Genomic DNA, 26,571 nt, shown 5'->3' with positions numbered 1-26,571 from the left:
TCAGAATGGTGTAGCTGAAAGGAGAAATCGTACGCTTAAAGAAATGATTTGCGCTATGTTGAATTATTCAACACTTCCCATAAAGTTGTGGGGTGAAGCCTTAAGGACAGTTGTGCATATTTTGAATAAGGTTCCTACGAAATCTGTGCCTAAAACTCCTTACGAGTTGTGGACAGGTAGGAAACCATCACTGTCTTATATGCACATATGGGGATGTCCTGCAGAGGCTAAACTATATAACCCCCACATTAAAGCCTTTGATCCAAGAACAACCAGTGGATATTTCATTGGTTATCCAGAAAGATCAAAAGGGTACAGGTTTTATTGCCCATCTCACTCACCACAGATTGTTGAAACGGATAAGGCTAAATTCCTAAAAGATGGTTCAGTAGGATTAAGTGCACTTCAAAACATTGGTTTTGAGGAAATACAGGATCCAGTTTCATCACCTGTTAAGGAAAACATTGAAAGATACCACATTGTTATTCCTAATGATGGTGTGGTTGATCATTCGATTGATAATGCATAAATCCAAAGTGAACCTATTGTGGACAATGCGGAAGAGCACAAACAGGATGATCAGGTTCCATCTGAGCCTGAGGAACGACCTGTTTGGAGATCCACAAGGATTAGGAGATCTGCCATACATCCTGATTATGTGGTGTACCTTCAGGAGCCTGGTGATTTCATGGATATGGATGATGACCCATTGAATTTTATGAAAGCTGTTGAAAGCAAACAATCTTCGCACTGGATTGAAGCCATGAAAGAAGAGTTAGACTCTATGGCTAAAAATCAAGTGTGGGATCTTGTCACGTTACCTAAAGGAGTAAAGCCTGTAGGGTGTAAATGGATCTTTAAGACCAAGAAGGACTCCAAAGATAACATAGAGAGACATAAAGCAAGATTGGTTGCTAAAGGATTCACCCAGATGGAGGGCATTGACTATAATGAGACATTCTCTCCTGTCTCAACTAAGGAGTCAATGAGGATTATTTTGGCCCTCGTAGCTCATTATGACTTAGAGCTACATCAGATGGATGTGAAAACAGCGTTCCTCAACGGGGATCTGAATGAAGAGGTATACATGGAACAACCTCTTGGTTTCTCTGAAAATGATCGTTTGGTTTGTAAGCTTAACAAATCAATATATGGACTTAAACAGGCCTCCCGACAATGGTATATTAAATTTTCCCAAGTCATTGTGACTTTCAGGTTTACAGAAAACATTATTGATCAATGTATATACCTTAAGGAAAGTGGGAGTAAGTTCATTATATTGATGTTGTATGTGGATGACATCTTGCAACCAACGATATAAAGTTGCTTTCAGAGACAAAACAGTTTCTTGCATCACATTTTGATATGAAAGATATGGGTGAGGCTGCTTACGTTCTTGGCATTGAGATTCGTCGAGACCGAGCAAAAGGGTTTCTAGGCCTCTCCCAAAGATCCTATATAGAAAAGGTGTTAAAGCGATATGGGATGGAGAATTGTTCTCCTACTTCTACACCCATATCAAAAGGTGACAAGCTGAGCCTAAAGGATTGTCCACAGAACGATATTGACAAAGCACAGATGAGTGCTTATCCATATGCATCAGTTGTTGGCAGCTTGCAGTACGCGCAGACATGTTCTCGACCAGATATTTCTTTTGCAGTAGGGGTACTTGGCAGATTTCAGTCTAATCCAAGTTTACCCCATTGGAAGGCTGCCAAGAAAGTCTTGCGGTATTTACAAGGGACAAAAGACTATATGTTAACGTATCATAAAGTTGATCACCTCGAGGTCATTGGCTACTCAGATGCTGATTTAGGAGGATGCCTTGATAGTAGAAAGTCTACTACTGGGTACGTCTTCTTACTTGCTGGGGGAGCGATCTCTTGGAGGAGTGGAAAGCAGACGACCACTGCTGCCCACACCATGGAGGCAGAATTCATTGCATTGTACGAGACTACTTCGCAGGCTATATGGTTAAAGAACTTCATATCACAGTTAATGGTGGTCGATTCCATTGGGAAGCCACTGAAGGTCTACTGTGATAATGAAGTTGTGGTGTCCTTTTCGAACAACAACAAAAGTACTACGTCATGCAAGCATATGGAATTAAAGTATTTTGTTGTTAAAGAAATGACGGAGAATCATTTAGTGCATATTGTCAATATTGGTACCAAAGAGATGATCGTTGATCCTCTTACTAAAGGGCTAGCACCGGGATTATATTCTGAACATGTAATGAGGATGGGATTGTTAAACTCTTTTTGACATATGCATATAAATAAAGTGATCACTTTCAGTCTTTTGATTCTCATTATGGTTGTTGTTAATCTCATAAGGATTAGAGATTCAACTAAGGACCTTTAGAATAGAATATAAAGGCCATTCTATTCATCAAGTAATTCCCATAAGGTTTTCTGGTTAAAAGGTTTATCGTCGGAACAAGTGGGAGAATGTTGGGTTAAACCACCACGTTGGTGGTGGTTACCCACGATGTGGGTAACGCTTCCCACATGAAGTGTTCCTTCCGTTAAACCTGAAAACAGAGGGAACGGTTACTCAACCGTTCCCATTTCGTGGCTTATAAAAGGGTTTCATGAGCAACCCTTTCCATGAGCGAAAATACAGAAATTTGAGGAGGGAAGAGGTTGACTCACCGTCTGCATAAGGAGGCCTGCGCTTGTGGTGGTTGCGGACAGGCTGAGTTGAAGAATCCCTTTCTCCGGCGACCTCCAACCTCCGTAAATGGCAGCATCAGGTACGTTGTCTATTTCTTGTTTTTCTGTTTTCTGTTTGCTATGCAGGGCCACTGATACAGGGACGCCGTCTGGTATGCCGCCTCGCCGGAAAACCCCGCCGGACCCGACAGGACAGTGATATGTAGTGGTTATGTATATCTGGCCCGAACCACTTGATAAGACTTCTGTGGAGCAATTAAGCGTTAAGGTTGTTGGGTCAGGTTGGATCTGAATACCAGTTGAACAAAAACCAGGACACAGATCCAAACACAAGCCCTAATAGTTTAATTATGAATTTTGGGCTAAAAAAAAGATTTATCAGGTCGTATCAGATTCTGATACAACCAAGAGGATCCAAACTCAAACCAGTAGTTGCATCTAGAGCAGGCAACTGTGGACCAGCCCATTTGCTACCCTAGCTAATTAAAGGACATCAAGGTTAAAGTAGAACTAGAACATGGGAAACTATTTCTGGTCATTAACAGAAAAAAAATGGAAAATTGAACCTTAGTCTAGATACTTGTTCAAACGACTTCAAACATAGATTTAGTACTATAGATCAATTCAACCTTGTCATTACTTTCTCAATTTAGATGATCTCCGTTCTATTTGGCTCTAGCAATGGAGTTTTGGGGCACTTATAATGTTCACACATATGATGGATGGATTCGATATATGCACAAAGCCTGCTGGGAGGGCTGGGAAATGAGATGAGCTGGTCATTAGCTTAGCTCGTTCAGGCACTTCGCTCTCGCTAACTCTCTCAAATGTTGTAGTCAGGTCTCATTTTTGTGAGGTCCTAGCAGAAAACATGGTTGTAGGTGTTTTTTGGTGGATGGATGTGTTCAAAATTGTTTATTTACCAAGGAACATGTTTTGGATCGAATCAATTTATCATAAAAATGATAATCTTCAATAATCAAATTTTAGAATATGAGCTGTTGATTTTTCACCCCTCTAAAAAACACGTGCATAAAAAATACCTAATTGAACTATGATAAACACATCTATCGGTTTAGATCAAGCAAAAATCATCAGAAGCCATGTGTTTTGCTGGGACCTAACATGGTGCTAAACAAAAAATAGAACCTCACTATATATATATAGTCAGAGAGAGAGAGAGAGAGCAGCTCGTAACAATGGACGCACAAAGACGCTTCTCCCCTGCTGATCCCATTTGGATCAACGGCGAAAAGAAAATTCCCTTTTTTCTGCCCAGGGCATTAGCGGATGTCGTGACCACTGCTAATCACCCAGATTTCACTAAATCAAATGCTAAACAAAGAAGATTGCACAAGTTGTTGAGATTCATTTCTAAGGCATTGAACGCAAATGCCTGCAAAACAATCATTGAGTACCTTTTTCATATACATGGATGTGTTCTTGGTACAGGTAAAATTCCCAAATACTTATGTTTATTAGCAATTTCAGTTATATGTACATCATCTTATGCATCAATTGTCATTATTGATATGATTTATTTGGTATCTCTTTTATTAATTGACATTATTTATTCTGAGCTATATGGTCACCTTTCCGCGCAAATCTGTTCACCTCATTGCTTCATGCATGTTTGATGCAGTTGATTTAGTAGCATGATTAAAAGCTATTTTCAAGTTTCTTTCACAGCTGGTAGTAAATTTTATTTGTTTTTTGAAATATTTTATTTATTATATTTTATTGGTTTGGGTTGAAAGAAAAAAATCTTATAAAAAGAGGTAGTAGTAGATCCTGGTTGACAATAAATCAATGAGGCTAACATACTGCATACAAAATCTAAACCTATTATAGTTAAGGTAGTCTAAAGATTAGAAAATGACATTGATGACATGTAAGCCTTGACTTTCTTCTTAGTGCTTGGGTACTTTGTGCTTTGTGAAATGTACCACACATAGAAATACTAGCATAGATAATCCATTGATGGCATCTTAATTTTAGGAAAGAAATCAGATTCTTTCTCTGTATTTACCTTAAAATTTATTTTGTCTAGAAAGTGGTCCATTCATATAGCTAAAATAAACCTTACCAAACTTTTGTCTAGAAGGTTGGTCCATTCATATGGTTGTGCTTGACACCTGACGAATGATGAACATGGTTGGCATGTAGATTCCTGGGGGTTACTACTACCAACTTTGTCCCACCAAAGATGTGAAAGATGTGATCCAATGCACGTATACACTCAAAGCCTCCATTTTGCAAAACAATGAGCTTTATTAAAAACATGAATGCAGGTATGTACAAAATCAAGAAGAAAATAGTGAAGAGAAATGACAAAGTCCAGCACTTCAATCTAGTACAACTTTTAAATGAGTGCTTATAAAAAATACGAACAAATTTTATGAACTATGAATCATGAAAACAATATATACATGACAACTGCATTTTCTTGTCCGGCTCCAAAATGAACTTTGTCTTCGTGGAAGTTCCTGCATGGATCAAGCAACAGTCTTGTGTTCTAGTTGACATACTGGCTTCAGTTGATCTGTTTCAAGCAACAGTCTTGTGTTCCATTCATATGGTTGTGCTTTGTCTCTTTTGATGATTTCCATATTTTCTTATTGATTTTGCAGGCCTCTGCAAATACTATCCTTTCTCATTTCGTAGGGATCCTTTTCTCATTGGAACTACTACGTTCAGTGACCTTACCGCCAGAAGGTGTTGTGATACCTAAAGCTGCATAGTTCTCTCTCAATTGGCTTTGAAATGTCATGGCTCTCATGTAAGCAACTAATGCATCACAGACTGCAGTTATTGTTAGCTCTCCTCACAATTTACAGGACTAGCTTCTGCCGATACTTGTGTGAACATTAGCACATTTTTGGTTGGAAATCTATTCTCAACTGCTCACAGGCAGTTCGTGTTTCTTAAATCACCAATATAATTTCTAAGCTGCCTCAAAACCATCACTCATTGAAACTCTGAAGCAGCTTTGGATTTCTATCGGAGAGAGAGCACTGTCGTTATATTTTCTTGGTTGAACATTGATCTTTGTCATGCATATTTGTTAATTAAAGTAATTAAGAGTGTTATGTTCTTAGCCCTGTGAAATGTTCAACTGGGGATCAGTGTTAGGTAAATGGTGCATCACTGGGATGGTTTTGAAGCATTCAAGGTTATGACATGTCTGACGATGCATTGTAAGGTTAGATCTGTTGGTCTTCAATCGCCTAAATGCGTGTGAGTGTAACCAGAGACCTTAATGACAAATGATGGTCATGAGTGTTGAAGATTAGCCACGGACGGATGGGAATTACCACTATAGTAACTTTTTATATTGTTGAAGATAATGGTAACTTCCCATATCGTTGATGATAAGCCCATGGATGGCCATCCAATATCACAACTGACTCCCAAAATGGCTCCAACAACTTTCTCTTTTCTCGGTGATTCCCTATTATCTGATGTAGACGATTTGGCTTTCCTATCTTGGTCTTATGGCTGTTGTGTATATAAACCTGTCAAGGGTGTGTATCAATTATTCAAGATATTGTAATGAAATTCGGAAGGAGTTCCCGTGGACGTAGGCTGATACTAGCCGAACCACTTACATGATCGAGCCCCCCCTGTAGTTCTCAACGCACCACTCTCACACTTTCAATGAGATGTTTCATCTAATAACCTCTGCTGCACATTTTCGAGGTTTAAATTAATGAAACAGTGTACATGACCATTTGACGTCATCTTTATATCCTTTTCCTTTTTTATTTTCTGTACTAGTCTGATTATATTTTTCAGTGTACGAAGGTCTTTCCTTTTGCAAACAAAATTATAAAAAATGAAAAAAGTTCTGTTTGTAGTGAGCATGTAGTCACATACAATCCCTCATGGGTGCCATGATTAACATGACGAGGACGCAAAGTATTTTAGACTTTCATTGTGCCTTCCCTTTTTTTGTTAGCAAGGTGATGTGTCTACAGTTGTCATTTCAATGTCATGAATAACACTCTGCAATTTAAACAGGAAACATTACATCAGCAGTTCTTCATAGAGATTCTACAAGAACCCTGAGAGAGAGAGAGGTATTTTACGTGTTTGGTTCATGTCCATCCGTTTTACACTTTTTCACCAAACCCCAACTCCGCAAGCAGCGGATTAATAAACTATGAAGTGATATTTTAATACTTAAGTAAATAGCTGATTGAAGCTTGAAAATATATTATTCCAACCTTCCAATGCTTATTGCAATGTAATGATCATAGCTCTGCACTCATTGACTGTTCGTCCTTTCCGTTTGATAGCTGATTTCCTGGTATTTTCGAGTGTGGCGGACAGATGACCCAGTCAAAGAAAATAAGCCAAAAGACATGATCACATAAACATATATTATGTTCTGTTTGGCCGCTGGTAGTTAGGAGTTTAAGTTTGGGAAATTGGAAGCCATCAATTCCTGGGACAGGCTGCTACCACCTCTGGGAGGTGATAATTACCAAATCCTGTCCCGAGTGCAAACGCAGAGAGGTGACTATCTCATCTCCTTTTTCTCATTTCCATAAATTACCTTATCAATGTCATTTTCCCAAACAACCATGACCATAGTGGTTTGACCAAATTTAAACCTAAATCTTCAGTGCACATCTCAGTTACCGTCTCGCAGTCAGAGCCTCACTCATGCTGAGATTGAATCACATGATTCAGTCATTTTACTACCCAAAAAGGTTTTGCAGAGCTCCACCGTTTTCATGGAACTCAATTTGGCAGTAGCACACATATACCTCTTAACAAAGCTCAATGTGCTGCTAACAAAATCCAATTAGCACTTGGTCTGCTTCATGCTTTGACTAGTTTCACACTCCACAGTAGTTTTACCATAATAAACAAAGGTTGCGTTTGTATAACAAGGAAAGGCATTCTACATGGTGCGTCCTTCCAACTTAACAAAATCGGACACCCCCCTCACCATGGGAATGGGGGAGATCATGTTGATTGTGGGGGCCTCCTTCCGCTCAGAAGGAGGTTCGACTGTTTGCATTTCCCTGGTGGGCCGGGACGGAATGATGGAACACCATGCATTTCAGTGGAAACTCTCAAGTTTCTGTGGCATGCTAACGGTCCCAAAAGAGAAGCTTCGTTTGTTGGGAACAGATCCAAAGCAAAGCATTCACATAGCTAAAATAAACCTTGCGGGTTGAACCCTGAACGCAAGACTATTTTCTTTGTAATACGCCAGTTGAAAGGTTTCATGATCAGTAGGCCAAATGAAAGAGAAAATAGCCAGAATATATATATATATATATATATATATATATATATATATATATATATATATTAGTGCGTAGGTGCTTGAACATTAGGTATTTGACACGCCCTTGAACATGGTGGTCATCCATCGTCCCCTTGAAGACCAGCATAAAAAATGATAATAGCAGCAACTTTTGTCAGCTTCATTAGAAATCGACGCTAAAGATCAATAGAGGTGATTTTTGTCGCTGTTATTGCTCGTTTGGGTGGAAAAACTTGTTTTTGACGTTAATTTTTTTATTGCTTGCCATCCGTTCTGGCCATCCATCAAGCACACGAACTGACGGCCAGCATGTTCAAATGCATGTCAAGTACCTAATGTTCAAGCACCTACCACTTTTCATATATATATATATATATATATGTGTGTGTGTGTGTGTGTGTGTGTGTGAGAGAGAGAGAGAGAGAGAGATCTTGTACACTCAAACGTATAGACAGCCCTCCTAGCAAGAATAACGCCAAAAAAACATTGATATATGCACTGTTTCGAAGGGCATCACGCTCTCTGCCAATATCCGCCCTTAGCACAGTTCGAAATGGCTGGTTGGGGTGCACACTTGCACTTTTAATCACAGAGAGCCCATCTCTTCTTGATTGGAAACCAACCAGCATGGTCGCACCATCCATGGTAGAGTTCCTGGTGTACAGGACCACTGAAATTATTCAACACCGGAGAACATCTGGACGAAGTTGGCGAAGTCTATGGAATCATTATTCTCATTCCAGAGTTTTATATTCTGCTTCAACATATTCATTTAGGAGGCATTTGTTTCATGCCCCTTATTATGAAAAAGGTTAGCTTTCATAGGAAATAGGGCATCTTTCCTACAAAGGATGAAACAAACATGTCTATGAGAAATATGTGGTGGGACACATAATAAATGCAAAAGCCTCGATTCTTCAACAAGTCTGCTAAGACCTCAACAGAACTGATAAATATCTTGTCGTGTGTTGGTCCATCATCTCCTGTTCAAAAATTAGTAATAGTCAATAGGATCTCTCGTGTCCAGAAGGTGAAACAAGTCTGCTAAGTCAATGACAAGAATATAATCTCTGATCTGAAAGAAAATAATAGAAGCATTAATACATGTCATAGATGAAATAGGGCAGCTGGGCAATGAACTGTTAAACCATTTCACAAACACTTCCTTTTCATTTCTTTGTATCAAAAGGGAAAAGCTCATTTCATATTAAAGAAACTAACAAAAGATAAGACAGAGCGCTCACAATGGAAATACAAAGAGGAAAATAGCACAAAATGCTACAGAAGATTAGGCTATGCAGGCAATGATGATAAAAATAAAGTTGTCCTTCAGAGGTGCCGTAAGTTTTTTTTTTTCAAATGAAGAAGTGAAGGTTTTAGTTGATGAACATATCAGCATTCATATATGACGGACTTAAAAGGTCATTTATGTTTTTGTTACTTGTGACTTCATAGGAAACAGGAAGCCCAACTGCAAATGTTACTGTAACTATTTAGCATGCTGAATTATGCCAAAAATGAGTACTAAACCACAATTCAGGACAGAACCAATCAGTGAACATGTAAATGGCACTTCAGTGCCTGAAAATGTAAAACCATCTGTTTACAATTAACATGGCATGTGGAATAATACCTTAGCACCAGAAAGTGAGAGTTGAGAGAAAACGTGTTTTGAAGTTAATGGTTGAAAGCATACCCCAGTTCCATCTTTTGTGGAAAGACAAATCACCAGAATGTTTTCCCACCCTCAATGATTTGTTATCATTTAAATTATCTGTGTAACTGTAGGGGTCTGCCTAACCCCGGTTTGCCAATAAAAAAAATAGAGATGGTGATATTTGCTTGTTATTCAGTACATGAGTCCATGTATATGAAAAAGGTACTCAATGATTGTTCAAGATCTTTCTTTTTCTTCCCTGCTTCGAACAATTGAAAAACATATCAAGCAGTAACATAAGTTACAATGAGATCTGAAAGCCGTTCATGTAAGCCAAACCACAGTTGAAGAATTCATTTAGGAAATGAATCTCTACATGGTTTTGCATATGAAAAAGGTACTCAATGATTGTTTTGCAGGCATTTGCTTTCAATGCCTTTACAAATGAATCTCTACAACTTGTGCAATCTTCGTTGTTTAAAAGAAAGTTGTTAAGTAGGTCAAGTTATTTCTTTGATAATAGATGCAACTGTATAGTGACAAAAGCAATATGACAGTTGCATCAAAGATATTCTGATGCTAGTGTCTTTTATGTTTCACTCTATGTCACATGGATATGGATGTGAGAATGGGCCGCTATGCAGATACACTTTGGCACAACACGGCAATTCTTAAAAATTAGGACATGGGAACATGGCTGTATATATATATATATAATACTGATTAAAACATCAAATACTAGCACTAAGTTAATGAAATGTAAATTATGACAAATAAAAAACATGAAATTAATATAAATCAAGTAATTAATATTTTAAAAGGAAATAAGATACAGTTAAAGACAGAATGTTGACTTTGTCTGACGGTGGCATCAGAGATATGCTTTGTCTGACAGTGGCATCAGAGATAGGACTGGTGCTTGTCAATGGAGTTCAATGGTAGCAAAGCTTGCATAACCAAAGAGAAGAGCCTCTTTGGTTATTTATTTCACCTCTCAACAAGTCAGATGAGATGCCAATACAAGATAAACTAACGTTTTCTATGGTTTGATGCAGCTTTTAAACCGAACTTCAAAAATTTCCAGATTTAAGACATCCAAAAGCTAGCAAAGAAACAGAGCAGCATATTGAAAAAGCAGAGTTGGGGATGCTGAATATAGGATGTCCGAAAAGGAACTTGAACCATAACCCAACTTGCTTCCAGAAAAAAAGGAGAGAGAGAGAGGATCAAACACCCTTTCCATTAGCAGAAAAGTGTGTCCTAATTGTAGGTTCATTATGTTATTCAATGCACAATTTCGAATTTTGGATGGTGTCGATGTTCTGTGAAATTTGAAATGGATTAATTTAAAAAGAAGAGGATGAGGGAGGGGTGCAAAGTTGTCTTGAACTTGAAAAGGTGTGCTTAAAAAAAATGAAATTTGTCAATGATGGGGGGCTCGTCTGGAGATAATGACAAGAGAATGGAAGATCCAGGAATAGAACAACAGATGACTGCAAAAAATGCATAAATATGACAAATATCAGAACAGGAACTCCAGCAGACAAGTCATGAATATCAAAGGAGAAGAGCAAAAAATGCAACAATCAGCCTTCAACAATCTCAAACATGCAAGTCATAAATGAACAAAATAGAAATCAAGACATGGTAAAGAGGAAAAGCAAACCTCCTGACCTTGGAGTCGTAAACAAGAACATTTTGACTGAAAAACCAAGGTTGTTGGTTTTATAGGTTACTAAACTGAATTCAAAATTTGCACTCCCGAAATTCACCTTTTTGCAGAAGTTTTACTGGCTATTAAGTGATAAAAAATAAAATACTAGAACAGTAGATACAAACAGGAATGATGGAGCTCCAGAACAGGAAAAAAGAATAAAAGATTGTTCCAGCTCTGTTCCGTTGCAAATTGGTGAATCAGCTCAATTTGACAAGGTTTATAGTAGCTATTTTCATTTTTTTTTTTTCGATAGACAAGCTGGGGTTAGGCGGAGCCCCACCAGTCCAACAAAATGAGAAATTTACAAGTCAGCAGGGGAAGGAAACCAGTTGGGTGGTTTACCCTTCCAAATCTTGATACCATGACATACTCCCAACTTAGCTAAGTTATAGGCTACATAATTACACAACTTGGGAATCCATGAAGATCGGACTTGTGAAAAGAAGTTTAAACACTAAACAACAACCGGAGTCTGTGAGCCTTCCACCTAGAGATTAGCAAGTAGCTTGTTGATAGTATTAAGCTGATCAACATTAGAAATTTTCATGATCAGGTTCGTGTGAGGTGGGACTTGCTGAAGCATCAGACGCCAAATATCCCACTGTGTTTTGCAATCAGTAGCAGGGAAAGTTTATCAACCCAAGCTCAGGTACATATATACCTTCATGATTAGATGTCACAGAACCTGTTTGACAAGAAATCATGAAGACTGAAAACTGAATCCATCCTGATGGAGGAGAAGAGCATTGATTTGCATTGACCCATCGGTTAACTGTTGGATGTTGTAAGTCACCCAAGTGCATATCAGATTCATGGTCATGGAATCAAGCCAAAAGGGGGGACAGGAGTTGGCTGGGTCAAGGGAAAAAGAGAGGCAGATCGAGGAAAGAGCATACCTTTATTATGCGGGTGGGAGAGGGACGTGGATACGATGTGAGCAGGGACTTCCTCCGGCGTGCAGGCGGTGAGAACTCCGGAAGTGGCATGGGTGGTGGGTTGGCTGCAGAGATGGAGCAGCGTCAGAGAGGGAGGGAGAGCGAACACGGAACGAGAAACAGAGAGGGAGATTAGAGAGAGAGGGATACAGAACGAGAGACAGAGAGGGAGACGAGAGATGCTCTCCGGGAAGGAGACTGCGTGTTTCCACCTCCACAGCAGAGAGAAAGAAGAGAACGAGAAAAGAGAGAGAGACCGGCTGGACCCCGAAAGGCAGGCTTCTTTTGGGGGGTTCTTACATTTTTTTTAATAACCTTTTTTATTCAAAAATTTGATGGAAACTTAGCCCTTAACGGAAACGTTAAGTGCCACATGGCATCAATCCAAAAACTACAATGGTCGGTTGAGATTTTAGCATGAGCAAAAGGCTCATGTTCAGCATGACCTGATCTGCTTCCAAATGAAACATGCTATTGGATTTTTCGAATTTGACTGTACAGATGTGAACTATATGCTTGTTTTTAGGAATCAGTTGTTGGAGCACTTGATTCCCATGCACAGATAGGTTTTTATAAGGTTTCAAAAATCAACTGCCTACAAATTTCATAAATTTTTTAGGCTCTAAATACCATTTTTTCCATCCAAAATGCATGATTCCAATAAATCAATCATGCTAAACACATCCATAGGGTCAGAATTTTGACAAAACACTGAAAATCCAATAAAATGATTCATTTAGCACCGTGTTAATGTATTACCCTACACATATGTTAAAAAACACTTTAAAAGCAACTTTTTTACAAAATGAGTCAGCCCATGATTGGCTCGAAGAGCTCAGACCTATGTCACACGGACTCGGCTAGGGTCGACGCACCCACGTTGACACACCCCAACACAGGTGCAGACACAGGTGCGGCTTTGGACACGGGGCGGACTCGGTCAACGCACCTGCACCGAATCCGTCCACTTTATAGACTCTCAACTTTCCCCAAATCCATAAATGTCCATATTTGAAATTCATTTTGGAATCGGACCCAACCCGGATCCAAAATGAATTTCAAATTGGCATTGGGGCCGAACCCTAAAAGGAGCTTACGACAGGGGGAGGGGCTTACGACAAACCCCTCCCTGCCGATCCTTCCCTCTCCCCCAGCCGTCCGACAGTCCTCATCCTCTTCAGTCTTGCCAGCGACCCAAAAGGCGACCGTAGTCGTAGGAGATGCCAGCCACCCTCTCCCCCAGCCATCGGTCCTCTCAATCTCAGGTATGCCCTCCCTCTTCTGTTCTTCTTCCTCTTCGTCTGGCAGGGGGCGCCCCCTGCCTCGTTCGTGTTTTCCGGCAGGGGGCTGCCCCCTGTGTCGGATTTGTATTCCGGTAGGGGGCGGAGGCCCCTGACATATTTTATTTTCCGACAGGGGGATCCCTTGCCGCAGATATATTTTCCGGCAGGGGGCATAGGCCCCTGCTATATTTTATTTTCCGACAGGGGATCCCCTGCCTCAGACATATTTATTGTTATATATATAATTATATATATTTTAAAAAAAATTATATATATAGCCGAGTCCCAGTGTCCAAAATTTTTTAAATTGCGGCACACCCGTGTCGCACCCGCACCCATGTGACATAGGCTCAGACCCTAATGTGTTGGGCTTTGCCCCTGAACTTGGGGATTCACCACCCCTAACGAGCCAAGCCTGAAGAGCCCAAGCTTGGGGCATTCAGTTTGTTTATTAGCCATACCTGCTTGAAAAGAAGGGCACCAAATGAAAGGAATTAAAGTGTTTTTTCATTTGTTATACAAGGAAACTTACACTGGATCAGGAGGCTCGCCGAGCTATGAATACAGAATATGGCTACTTGTGTGCTGAATTTAGCACAGTGGCCTTTTGGCCAATTAGTGTACAATATATGGTTGGTGGTTGGAACAGACTCTGTGCAAGTAGGTGCTTAAATCCCTACAAGACAATAGTCATCCAGACCTTTTAACAAAATTACAACATAATGTAGCTTTGAAATACAAATAGGCATCTAACGCATGACAAACTTAAGTTTAGCCGCCTGAGCTACTTTTACAAAAGCACATCATTGTTGGCAAATTTATCATTTTTAATGCATGATGCCTTTTTTCAACTTTGATACAGGAATAGAACATGATCCAGGAATATAATCCAAACAAGTTGCAGAGGGCTCCACTCATCTTGCAACACCAAGTTGACAAGACATCACGAGTTGGAAACCCGCAGAGTGTATCACTTGCTGCAAGGTCGAAGCTGGGTGTACTCTCTGGTGGAGAAGAAAGGACCCCAAGGGTTTTACCAACTAGAGGCCTGCCAATGTGTGGTCGGTGATAGTGTCAACTGTGTGCATCTAAGGAATGGTATAGTTATAAGCGACTACCCAACAATATCATGCAAGTTTGTCATCTATTCCACTATGATTAGTAACTGCAGTTCGAGAAGCGCTATTAGTCGGAATAGTACAAGCCACAACAGGAGAGGACTAGCTATTTTTCATCTTTATGGTTATTTTAACTGTGCATATGATGCATCTGGTTTTCCTACTAATTATTTAAATGAAATACTTTTTATGTTTTCACACATTCCATTTTTGCTATCTATGGAAGACGCAATGAATACATACTGATCTATTTAACAGTTAGACAATAACAGCAGAAAACAAGATCCCTGAATCCAAGATAGTGAAAATGGAGTTTAGTAAATCCAAGTGCATTGGTTAAGCAATGAAGTCTACATAATCAGATTGCAGGAAAAAACAAAGAATTATCCAGAATTAATAAATATATGCAGAAGAAGTAGCAGGAATTGCACAAACTAGCCTTCCTTTCTTTTCTAACAGCTTTCAAGAGTCCTCGGACTCATGATATGGTGTGAGATCAATTTTGAACTTCTGCTTCCCTTTGCTGACACTCTTCAGATACCAAAGTGAAAACAAAAAATACGCTGGTCATTATTCGCAGAAAAGAACTCTATCACTGTTTATTGAGTAGAGTTAGAAAGCTTACCGCTATTACTTTGAGCTCTTCTAATAGCTCCTCCAAATGGCGTAAAGGCTAAACAAATAAGCAAATTAGAAGCAAGGTCCACATCGAACTGAAGGATCACAAAGTCTCCAAAAAAAAGTTGGAGCATAATTAAAATGACCAGTTAGAGGAGACTTACCCATTGTGTGGGACCATCAACAGGGGCATTTAGAGGATCATCATGCACCTGAATAACAAGGAAGCCTTCAGGAGCATAGTCAAGGATAATTTTTTTCTCAGATAAATAAATCTGTATAGCACTTGAACCAGTCTTTATAGTCTAGCAAGCAACTGTTCACATCCTGATAGTTACAAGCACAGGCAGCAACATAAATTATCTTGTTAGGATTTTACGAGGATCTAGATCTCCCAAATATTGTAGTATTTTTCCCTATATATATATATATATATATATATATATATATATATATATATATATATATATATATAGGGAGAGAGAGAGAGAGGACCATCCAACCAAAGGAAGATCCGAACAGAGTTACCGGAAGCGCCTAAGTGGGGAAGCATGCTTCGGAAGTGCGAAACGTCACGCTTCCGAAACGCGCGGGGAAACGCCATTTTTAAATGGAAAGTGTGCTTCCCTTTAATGGGAAACGTGCTTCCCATCACGCTTCCCCCATTTTTTCAAATTTTTTGTACTTTTTATTTTTATTTTTGCTTCCCCTCGCTTCCGGTTCGCTTCCTAGGTCGCTTCCGAGACGATTCCCGATTCACTCCTAAGTGGTCCCACGCTTCCCGCTCCCGTTTCCCGTATCGCTTCCCGCTCCCGCTTTCTCAACTGGCAACCATGGGTCCAAAATCTACAACAAATGAGGGATGAGTCCCCTCCAACTATTGAGTGTTTCATTGATCGGACTCTACATGTTGAATTTCTATAGTTTATTTAATAAAGAGCAAATTTTAGATCATGATTTTTTAATATTCAAAAGTTTTTTCACAACACTAAAAATCAATGCCTCAAACTGCTTTTTATTGTAAAATTTTAGATACTTTGTGAGCCATTGATATTTTATATTTAAAAAAATATCTAAACTTTGAAACATCATCATCTAAAACATATTTCTTACTAAATAAACTATAGAGATCAAATATATAAGATCTAATTGTTAAAATATTCAAACATTGAAGTAGAGCCATCCAATAATCATTGGTTTCAGATTTTGGACCTCTCTCTCTATACACACACACACAATGCATTCATCTTGTGTGTACAAAAATCACTTCAAACCGTTTTGGTAGACCTTAGCTTAGAAGTTATGAAAATACAAAAGCTTTCAGAGAATCATGTCTTGTTTGTCACATACTATGGACCTTACAAGGTATCAATGAATTATGAATCAAAATTCAAGATATCTTTTGATCCATCAAAGGAAACAAAGCCCTGATAGTAAGAAATACCACAACAATGCTGACATCCCATGATTTTCTTGACCTGGTGATTAAACTAAAAGCATTACCTCCATAAAGATCCCATCCACTCCAACTGCAACAGATGTCCTTGCAATACATGGTATAAGTTCGCGGAGACCTCCACTGGCAACACCACCACCTTCAAGCTAATGATGATACATGAAGAAAGTTTTGTTAGCATCCATCAGATAGCAACAATGAAGGTACATAGATAGCAATCATCAATCAAGAACACTAGAAAACATTCTACTGATCTAGTGAGGAAAACAGTGTACGCCTGTAGAAGAGCCATTACAGAAAGAATAAATTAAATGTAACCGTAATGACATGCAGAAATACAAAACAAAGGCAAGATCATAAACACAAAGTGCACATGCACATAGACAAGTCCAACTACGGGACAATACAAGAACACAAAGGCACTACACACGCACTAAGTGCATTCAAGACAACAAAGAATTTAAAAGAGAAATACAAGAACATAACATAAAGAATATATGTTTTATTGAGCATGGATGCTTAAGAAAAGCATTAAAGAACAAGAGGGGGGTTCACCCCTATTTATACACAAGAGGTAGTCTCAAATAGAGTTGTTGGATCCAACAGCCATAAATATAGTTGTTGGATTGTTCCAACAACTCTATTATGTTGACTAGTCCAAAAAGAACCAAGAACTTTATTTGGTTTTTGACCAAATAGTCCCTAAAAAACAAAAAATGACAAAAAGAATAAAATAAAATAAAAGTACTAATATGCCCCTAATGGGCACAGCCTATTACAAGGACTGAAATAGCCAAAATACTCCTAATGGGTATTTACCTATTATATCATTATAAATACATATATATATATATATACATACAACTTAACACTCCCCCTCAAACTTACGGTGTGATATACCGAAAGTTTGAAAATACAAAAAAAAAATCAATGGGAAGGATCTAAGTCTTCAAGTATATTCAATGAAAATCTCCATTTTTATAACATATCAGAGAATTTTACAAATACAAGTCTTCAAATGTCTTCATTGGTGGGTCATCCCAAAACACCTTTATCGGCTATCTCCATCTTCATGATGCATTGAAGATATTCCTTTCTCAATCCATCCGCATCTTTAATAAACTGTAGATAGAACAAAACAAAGGTCCCAACTACCCAAAATAAGGTATTATAACCAACCAGTTATGAAGTTTCAAAACAAATATATATTTTGAACAAGAATAACTCAAGTAAATTTTTTTCAAACAAAGTAGCAATAATTTTTAGACAATCATTAAAAAAGATAAGATGAGCATACCTCAAAGATAAATTTTTATGAATTTTAGACAATGATAAACCCAAAATCAACCTATTTTTCAAGAAAACATAAATATTGATCATAAGAGAATTTAATCACTAAAGAACATATAAAACTAAAGAACATATAAAGTATCAAGAAGAGATAAACAATCATGTATTAATAATATCCCAAATTTTTAGAAAAATAATTCAAATAAAACAAATCATCAATTTATACTAAAAACAACATGCATCTAAAGTATAGCAGTTAAAAAAACTCAATAAAAGAGGAGTTAATTAAATTTATGCATACAACTATGTGAACAAGATAATCAATATGAAACATATATATATATATGCAATATTTTTAACGCATGTAATAATGAATGAGAGCAATCTCGTAAATCACAACCCATTAGAATTCACTCACACAACGTAACAAAGAACCAAATAACAATCTTATATATATATATATATATATATATATATATATATATCAATGAAATGGATAAAATTTTATCAATAAACATTTTTCCATACAAGGAAAAAACAAGTAGTAAAAGTTTAGAACTTTCATGAAAAGATTTTAAAAATCCCACAAATATCAAGAAATGATATTTTACAAATCTCAACAATAGTTCGACTACGACAAGCAATCACCGCAGTAAACCTCCAAACCTCAAAATTCAAGTGTTTCAGCTACTAGAACAAGAGCACAATCACAGTGCCACTTACGAGCTTAACAAACACACAAAAAGGGTGAATAACCAAAGAGTGCACATAACAAAACAACATATTTTGTCTACATAAAATGACACTTAAATAAGAGACAAACCTCAATATTCAAGTATATCAGCTACTAGAACAAGAGTATAATACAAACACAGAAAAAATATGAATAATCAATAGGTGCACATAACTCACCACAAAATAATATCTCTTGTCTAGATAAAATGACACTTAAATAAGAAACAAACTCAATATTCAAGTGTATCAGCTACTAGAACAAGAGCATAATACAAACACACAAAAAGTGTGAACAACCAATGAGTGCACATAACTCACCACAAAATAACATCTCTTGTTTACAGAAAATGACACTTAAATAAGAGGCATAATAGGAGAGAACACGCGAGGTAAGAGATCTTCCAACGAAGACAAACTAATGTCACTAAAAAGAATGAGGATATTAATTTTAACAATCTATCAAAACACCATGGGTTCAAAAATAGATAGTCATCACATATAAACATGATTATAAGCATCCAACATAATAATAATGGTCAAATAAACAAATGAGTGATATAACGAGGTGCACACCCCTCGCCCCAACAAACATTTCTGGTTCAACAAAGCCATACAGCTAATAACATTTTTATCTATCCTTGATTTACTGCAATATGAAGAAAACACAAGCACACACAGTACAGTGGAAGACAAAAGTCAAAATGTCTTATTGATAGAAGAAAATGATATACAAAACAATCTACCCCTTTTATTGGGCTTACAAGGAAACATACAAAGACTGGAATACCCATAAGAAGATAAGAAAAGAAAGAAACGAAAAAAAAAAGAACTATGTTCAAAACAAGATATAACAAATAAAAAAATGACTACACAATCTACAGGTCTACTCATAACTTTCCATGTGTTACATTCATCAAGTGTTGCAATCTCATCATTCATGGCTTTAACCTAGCGAGAACTTTTGCAGGCCTAATTAAAATGCTTTGGCTCCTTTTCTTCATTTAAGGCAGCAATATAAATCTAACAGGTTTGTCTAGCCATGGTCACCTAAGTGATCAGTTTGATTCATCCTTTCTCCTCTTTTTCCCCTTTTTGTTTTCTGCTAGTCAACATTGAAAGTGGGTTGCCAAAGGCTTCACTATGAACTTTAATGGGTCATAAGAATAGTATTGTGTGCCACTACCTTATTCATAAAGTTGAAAGAGGAGGCAATAGAACTTGATCTCTCTCTCCCAGAAGCGCAAGTGTTTCACTAGACTAAAGGAGAGCATCTGTTAACTTTATCCCCATCTTGAAAGGGTCCAAGCCATATCTAGAAAAATATGTTGCATTGTCATGCCAAAAATTAAGTTTGTTTACATTTGTGTAAGCCTTTATTTATACATTTAAAGTTACAAAAACATTTTAAACTGAGATACTAAGATTAAAGCTGTTTGAAAAAATTTCAATTCTACATGATTCTTGCTTTTGCTTTTCTGATTTGAATATTTTGGGTCATAAATTGTATAGCAGGTGAGACTGAAAAGCTCCCTGTTTCATATGCAAATGAGATTTTATCTTTACATATATTCTTTATTCGCAATACAGTCTTTTTATCCATAAACAATTTCTGTTAATGCCACGCTCTATTTATGGAATCGAAAGTTGATCCCATGGAATAGAAAATTTTGTTTGAACCCACAGTATCCATGGTAAAAGGAAAGGAAAGAGAAACAAAAGGATAGAAAAAAAATCCTTAACACCATAGAATGTGCTTTCAAAGCCACAATAACATGCTATAATAACTGGAGGATTTCATTTCAGACAATATTGAAGTTCAAGATCGATCAACCTATGGCACATTTTCTGGAAAATATAAAGGAATATGTATTTCTCGAGTTCCTTCTGCTTGAGCAGGACTCATCCTAGAACATGATTGATACATCATCAATAATTGGATAGAATCTTTCTTCATATTCATGGAATTGCTGTGTGTATGACAAGAAGCAAGAATATCTGCTTTATATGCAATAAATTAACCATGGTGACACAAAGAGTCCAAACCTTTCTGCCAGCAGGCTGCTGCAGCGAATGTGTAACATCTGCTACCTGTATTAAACTTAATAATATTAGCTCAAACACTTGAAATATGATTAGCACCAAGAAGAATTAACCAAATGGAAGTGGTTATATATATAGAAAGAATGGTCTGACTTATTAAAATCAAGAGTGTTGCCCATGTGGAAGAAGCTTGCTAACTAATTTTTCTTGTAAATCACCAGTTATTATTATCAATTGCTTTCTAACAATGTCTATTTATGCTGAAAACCACTGGGTGGGGAATGACCAACTAGCTTCTCTTTCCAAACGTTGATGTATACAAATCCTTTATTGAAAGATTTTCTTTTGAGGAAATTTCAACTTCTCAACAAGAAAATCACATTACCTTAGAGAATTGTTTTCCTTTCTTTTTCTTTTTGGGGTTTAAACCAAGGTTGCCAAACTAGGAAGTGGAAGCGGGAAGCGATGCATTTTAAAATATAGAGGAAGCGAGGAATAAAAAAACAATATAAGAATTGAATGAGAATCGAAATGGAACACATAAAACTAAAATAAAAGTGACTATTCTTAAATTTCACGACTTTTTAGTATAAAAATTAAAATTTTAACAAAATCTAAAATTGATGACTTCCAATTTAGAAAAAACACATGGAAGTAAATGAGAAGCGTGAGAGGAAACATACAAAAAAATGAAAAGTAGAGTGAGAGAACCTATGTCACAGGGATTCGGCTAGCAGGGTGCCGCACCCGCGTCGATGCGACTCGACGCGGGTTCGGGTGCGGGTGCGGCACCGGGTGCGGTCAACCCGATCCTGGGTGCATTGACCGCACCCAGGGTCATTTCGGTCCATTTTTTTGGATTTTTTTTTTTTAAAAATTGCCCTACGAAATGGGCTGCGGAGTTTTTAAAAAAATTCTGCAGACAGCTGCTTGATGCTGCTCTTGTTTTATAAAGGGGCACTTGTGTCCACAACATCTCACGAGCTTTGTTGGCATCCCAGATTCCCATGCTATTCCTGCCTCCAAACAATTAATTCGCAGCGTTGGAAAACACACTGTTAACTTGGAAATGATGATCCATCTTCCTCAAAAATTAAAACCAAAATTCAAGAGCCTTTTGAAGTCTTTATCCTTCAAGGCTTCAACGATCCAGATCCTTCTTCGTCAAGGATTTTCTCTCTCCATAATAAATGATAATGATGGTGGTAGCCTTGGTGGCTATTAGTATTCACTTTTCTCATGACGAGATGTCGTAGCCTTGTGTAGACCTCTCTTTTCCACATGTCAAATCCAATAAATTTCTTTTAGTTGTCATATGTGTGCAACTGTATATAAAATGAAATTTGAAGAACCCTAGGCAATGGTGTGGCAGTGGAGTCGTAGGCCTCGTAAAGACTCTCTCCAACAAACCACATCAAACCTTTGCTAATATTTTTTTTCGTGAAGACCAGGGAATTTCAGACATGATTGAATCATGACAGTCAGCAGAACGCAGCAGGCTGGGTCGATAACTGGACCCCGACCCGCGCCGGGGGAACCTACAGTGTATGTGTGTATGTATTACATTTTTGCCCCTGCCGCACCCCTGCACCAGGGTTTTTTGGATGTGCCGAATCCCCGCACCCGCACCCATGTGACATAGGAGAGAACACATAAAAAGAATAGATGAAGCATGTGGAACACATAGGAGAAGCACGGGAGAATCGAGATTCTCATCAAGTTTCAGAAGTGAGGGGTATCGCGCTTTAGAAGCGAGTTTCTGGGAAACGGGCTTCCCACCTATCTAAGAAGCTTCTGATAACTCTGGTTTAAACTCCAAACAGCATCAGACCAAAAATATAGGACTGATATTAAAACTTCTGCCATCTCAACATGATCATTGCATTATCTTAAAACCAAGCTTTGGATTCCATAATATATTATAATGCACCATTTTTTTCTCTTTTGAGTTCTACAAAATACTTCCACAGAATAATCAGAGTGCTAGTAATCATATATCATTTATGAAAATCTAGGGCAAAATAAAATAAAGAATTGCATAATCCCTAATTGACTTACAATGGGGCAGTTTGCTTCTCTCATCAACTCCAAGTTGCGGGGATCAACAATCAAATCATCTGTTTTATGATGACAATAATCCCAATTATCAATCAAATAGGTAAACCATGTTTGTTTATGGATATACATACAAGCTATGTCACATGGGTGCTGGTGCTGGTGCGGGTGCGGGTGTGACACGGGTGCGGCGCAATTTCAAAAATTTTGGACACGGGGACTCGGCTATATATATATTTAAAATATATATATATATATATAAGACTCGGTCAAAGTTGTGCCCAGTGATGAGTTGTGAAGGCATTCTGTACACTTTCTTCATACAGGAATAATTCACTTTTGGGCACTTTCTTCATACACTGTAATAATTCACTTTCTTCATACAGGAAAAAACCACAAAAACTTGAGTTGTGCCCATTCTGTACTTAAAACTTGAAAGTGTACAGGTTTTTTAGTTGTGATGGGTTTTTTTCCTTACAGCTGTAGCCCAGAAAATTTCAAAAAAAAAAATTCAAAAAAAAAAATCCAAAAAATGGACCAAAATGACCCTGGGTGCGTTGACCACACCCAGGGTCGGGTTGACCGAGTCCGAGCCGCACCCGTGTCGGTGCGTGTCGACGCAGGTGCGGCGACCTTGGAGCCGAGTCCATGTGACATAGCATACAAACATATACATATAGGTATGTATCCAGTGTACGCATCAAGTCATGAATATATGCATTGTCATAATATCAGCAAGAGTTTTTTAGCAGAATTTGAAAGAAGTGTTCTCTTGGGGAAGTCTAAGAAATTTCAAAGACAAAAGAACAAAAATTGAACAAGTGCAAATTATTTGAAAAATGAATTTTCAGAAAATATCATAAAATATCATAAAATATCAAAGACATTATCATGATTCATGTTATTACCAAAGATGAAGATTTTTGGGCATTTTCCAATTTGTTACAATATATGGGGTCTTTTCATTTTCTACTTAAAATGTATAAACATAAAACAACTTACTATAACCAAACATGGTGCCTCGCTCACAAACCATTACATTCTGGTTCCCTGCCAATTTAATTTTCTCTGCAGAATTTACCATGACCTGCCAAAAATCCATAATTACCTTAGCAATGGTTTATAAATGCTGAACTCTCAATATCATAGAGATAGCACCTATAAGATCAACAATTATGTATAAGATGTCATCTGGAAGCTTCACAAATAACAGGCACCTTTAGGACTACAATGGTAGTCTGTCTCAGACAAACACTTCATTTAGCATGTGTATCATGTCTCGACACAACGACACACTAGGAAACTTCATGGACATAGATTGTCGGACACAATCAACATTGTGTCACTAACTTTATCTATTTCCTTTTATGGTCTGGATTACTTATTTTGTATTCAACTGCATTCTTCTTTTAAAATTTGTAATCAATTAGATTATGTTTCAATTTCAACTTGGTCTTTTTATTTGATGTGGTTATGAAGTGAAGGCCTAATATTGTTCATTTTTATGGATAGCATCATGTTTGACTCATATTCATGTATATTGTCAAAAGTTTTGCTTACTAAGGGTATTTATGCCCTATTTATACTCCCTAAGAATTGTTAATGCACTATGTTAGATTGTATATATATATATATATATATATATATATATATATATATATATATATATTTCTTATATGTTTGTAAACTGAAATACCCATAAGGGGTATTTCAGTCATTTCACATTTGTAATAGGTGTTGGCCCACTAGGGGCTGATTTGTAAAATGTATTTTTACTGTTTTTATTTTTTATTTTTATTTTCTGTAACATACAGCTGTTGGGCCAGTCCAACTAGTCGTTGGATTGGTCCCAACGGGTATATTTCTAGCCATTGGGCTGGTCTAATGACTAGTTGGACCAGCCAGTTTGAGGTCTATTTAAAGGGGTTAAACCCCATTGTACTCTCTATGCTTTGTGAAGCATAGTTTGGCAATAATATCATTTTATTTTTTAATTCTTGCTCTCTTGTGAGGTGATATACCTCTTGTTATTGATTGTAATTGGTCCATAAGTGACCCCTTGTGCATTTGCGCTCTCTTGTTCTATATTATTGCTCTCATTACAAGAATAACATTAATAATAGTCTAGGATGTTGATGGAAAAGCTAGCCCCTATTCTCATTTACACTCTCTCTCTTTCCTTCTCTTCTCCTACTTATTCTTCTTCTTCTTATTTATTCTTATTTTTCCTACTTTTTTAAGTTTACAGTTAGAAGAAAAAAGAGGGAAAATGTAGATACCAGTTAGATAACATGGTATTAGAGCCACAGTAGGGCTCTAAGAAGGCGTCTTCAAAATGCTAAAGTGTTAAGACAGGAAGATCACATTTGGTGTTGATGTCAAGACTGGACAGTGGAAGGGTTAGCGATCTTTGGGTTTTGATGCATTCAGTAAAGTAAGTTTTTAGAAGATTATTGAAGCTTTTTTCAGGATTTTTATCACAAGATCTGATGTTGCTTTAGATTTTACAAATATTATTCTGATGCGACCTTATTGTGTGTTTCATCAAATGACATAGAGTGAAGGTCTTTGTGATTGATGAATTTGTTAGATTCAGGTTTCCAATTTCCTTCTTAACATGATAATGAGGCAACAGAAATTCTTGGCTCCATTAGGAGTGTCTGGAAATATAGAATCAGGTTGCAATTCCATCCTTCATGGTTTGCATTTATTGTATGGTGCAGGGAAAGGTAATGATAGAAATCGCTGTTGAACCCCAATCGTGCCACCATTTCTTTTGGTTTGCTTGGACTATTTTACTGCAGATAAACCGGAGATGTATCTTTATTTGGTGCTCCTCTTCTCAAAAAGGTTATAAGTGTTATGACCTGATCATCTAGGAAGAGCTTTGTGTCCATCGATGTAGTTTTCATTGAGAATACGACATACTTTGCGAAGCATGAAGGTGAGGAGGACCTTCGAGATAGAAACGAGCTGTCAACTTTATGATTGCCTAGCGCTCATACGAGGTATGAATGGACGAATGACAAGTTGGGGATAAGCCTACTATAGTGCACATATATTCTAGACGTGAAAGGAATATATTCATGCCCTCTATCTACATGAAAAATCTACCGAGCTTCAGGAAGTGAGACTTGGATGTTCTAGAAAAAGTAAATGACTTTGACCTTTCCATAGCCACCTAAAAAGGAAAAAGGACGTGTATAACCATGTCTCCTACTTTTTGTTTATCCAAGTCCTGTAAAGCTTTTGTCACCAACAATGAATCTATTATTATTCTCAAGAATTTGGAAGAAGCCTTGAAAGCTCCACAATGGAAAGATCATAGTTGCCAGAATGGGAATTGGAATCGGGAAGCAGTCAATCCAAATTTTTGGAGAATTCGAGAAGCGAGTAACGAATAGGAACCAGTACGGGGAATCGTTCAAGAAGCAATATAAGAAATTATGAGAAATAATGATAAAATGATGGATGTAAGAAAACAATTTTTAAAGAATGAAGTTCTTTGAAGAAAAAAGGTATATCAAAATGAATAATTAAAAAATGATGTCCAATCTATTAATAGGATAACTAAATAACACATAGAATCAATAAAAATGTAAAACCTTTAAAAACTACAAGTTCATAAGTTTAATTAAGAGTTTTGATACAAAACATTGAGATAATAAAAAGTTTGTGTAGCAATTGATGTATAATTCACCACATATTACA

General features: G+C 37.3%; 1 protein-coding gene across 4 annotated transcripts in view; it reads right to left on the bottom strand.

Moving 5' to 3' along the window:
* Window positions 1-8,659: 8,659 nt before the first annotated feature.
* LOC149818338 (2-dehydro-3-deoxyphosphooctonate aldolase) overlaps window positions 8,660-26,571 on the bottom strand; it is a 34,776-nt gene continuing 16,864 nt past the window's right edge. The window contains exons 8-15 of one of the 4 annotated variants that reach the window (XM_089984496.1): window positions 23,863-23,947; window positions 22,864-22,922; window positions 20,809-20,853; window positions 16,788-16,886; window positions 15,449-15,496; window positions 15,292-15,339; window positions 15,102-15,197; window positions 8,660-8,939 (exon numbers count right to left, since the gene is read on the bottom strand). In XM_089984496.1, the coding sequence (XP_089840622.1) occupies window positions 15,129-15,197; window positions 15,292-15,339; window positions 15,449-15,496; window positions 16,788-16,886; window positions 20,809-20,853; window positions 22,864-22,922; window positions 23,863-23,947 (453 nt within the window). In that variant the 3' untranslated portion in view covers window positions 8,660-8,939; window positions 15,102-15,128. Of the gene's footprint in view, window positions 9,032-15,101; window positions 15,198-15,291; window positions 15,340-15,448; window positions 15,497-16,787; window positions 16,887-20,808; window positions 20,854-22,863; window positions 22,923-23,862; window positions 23,948-26,571 lie in introns of all 4 variants that reach the window. The other 3 variants (XM_089984495.1, XM_089984494.1, XM_089984497.1) reach the window with 3 other exon arrangements.

This window comes from Nuphar pumila, chromosome 13, assembly GCF_984573655.1.
Source record: "Nuphar pumila chromosome 13, dmNupPumi1.hap1.1, whole genome shotgun sequence".
NCBI lineage: Eukaryota > Viridiplantae > Streptophyta > Magnoliopsida > Nymphaeales > Nymphaeaceae > Nuphar > Nuphar pumila.
This window is presented reverse-complemented; position numbering and strand designations above follow the sequence as displayed.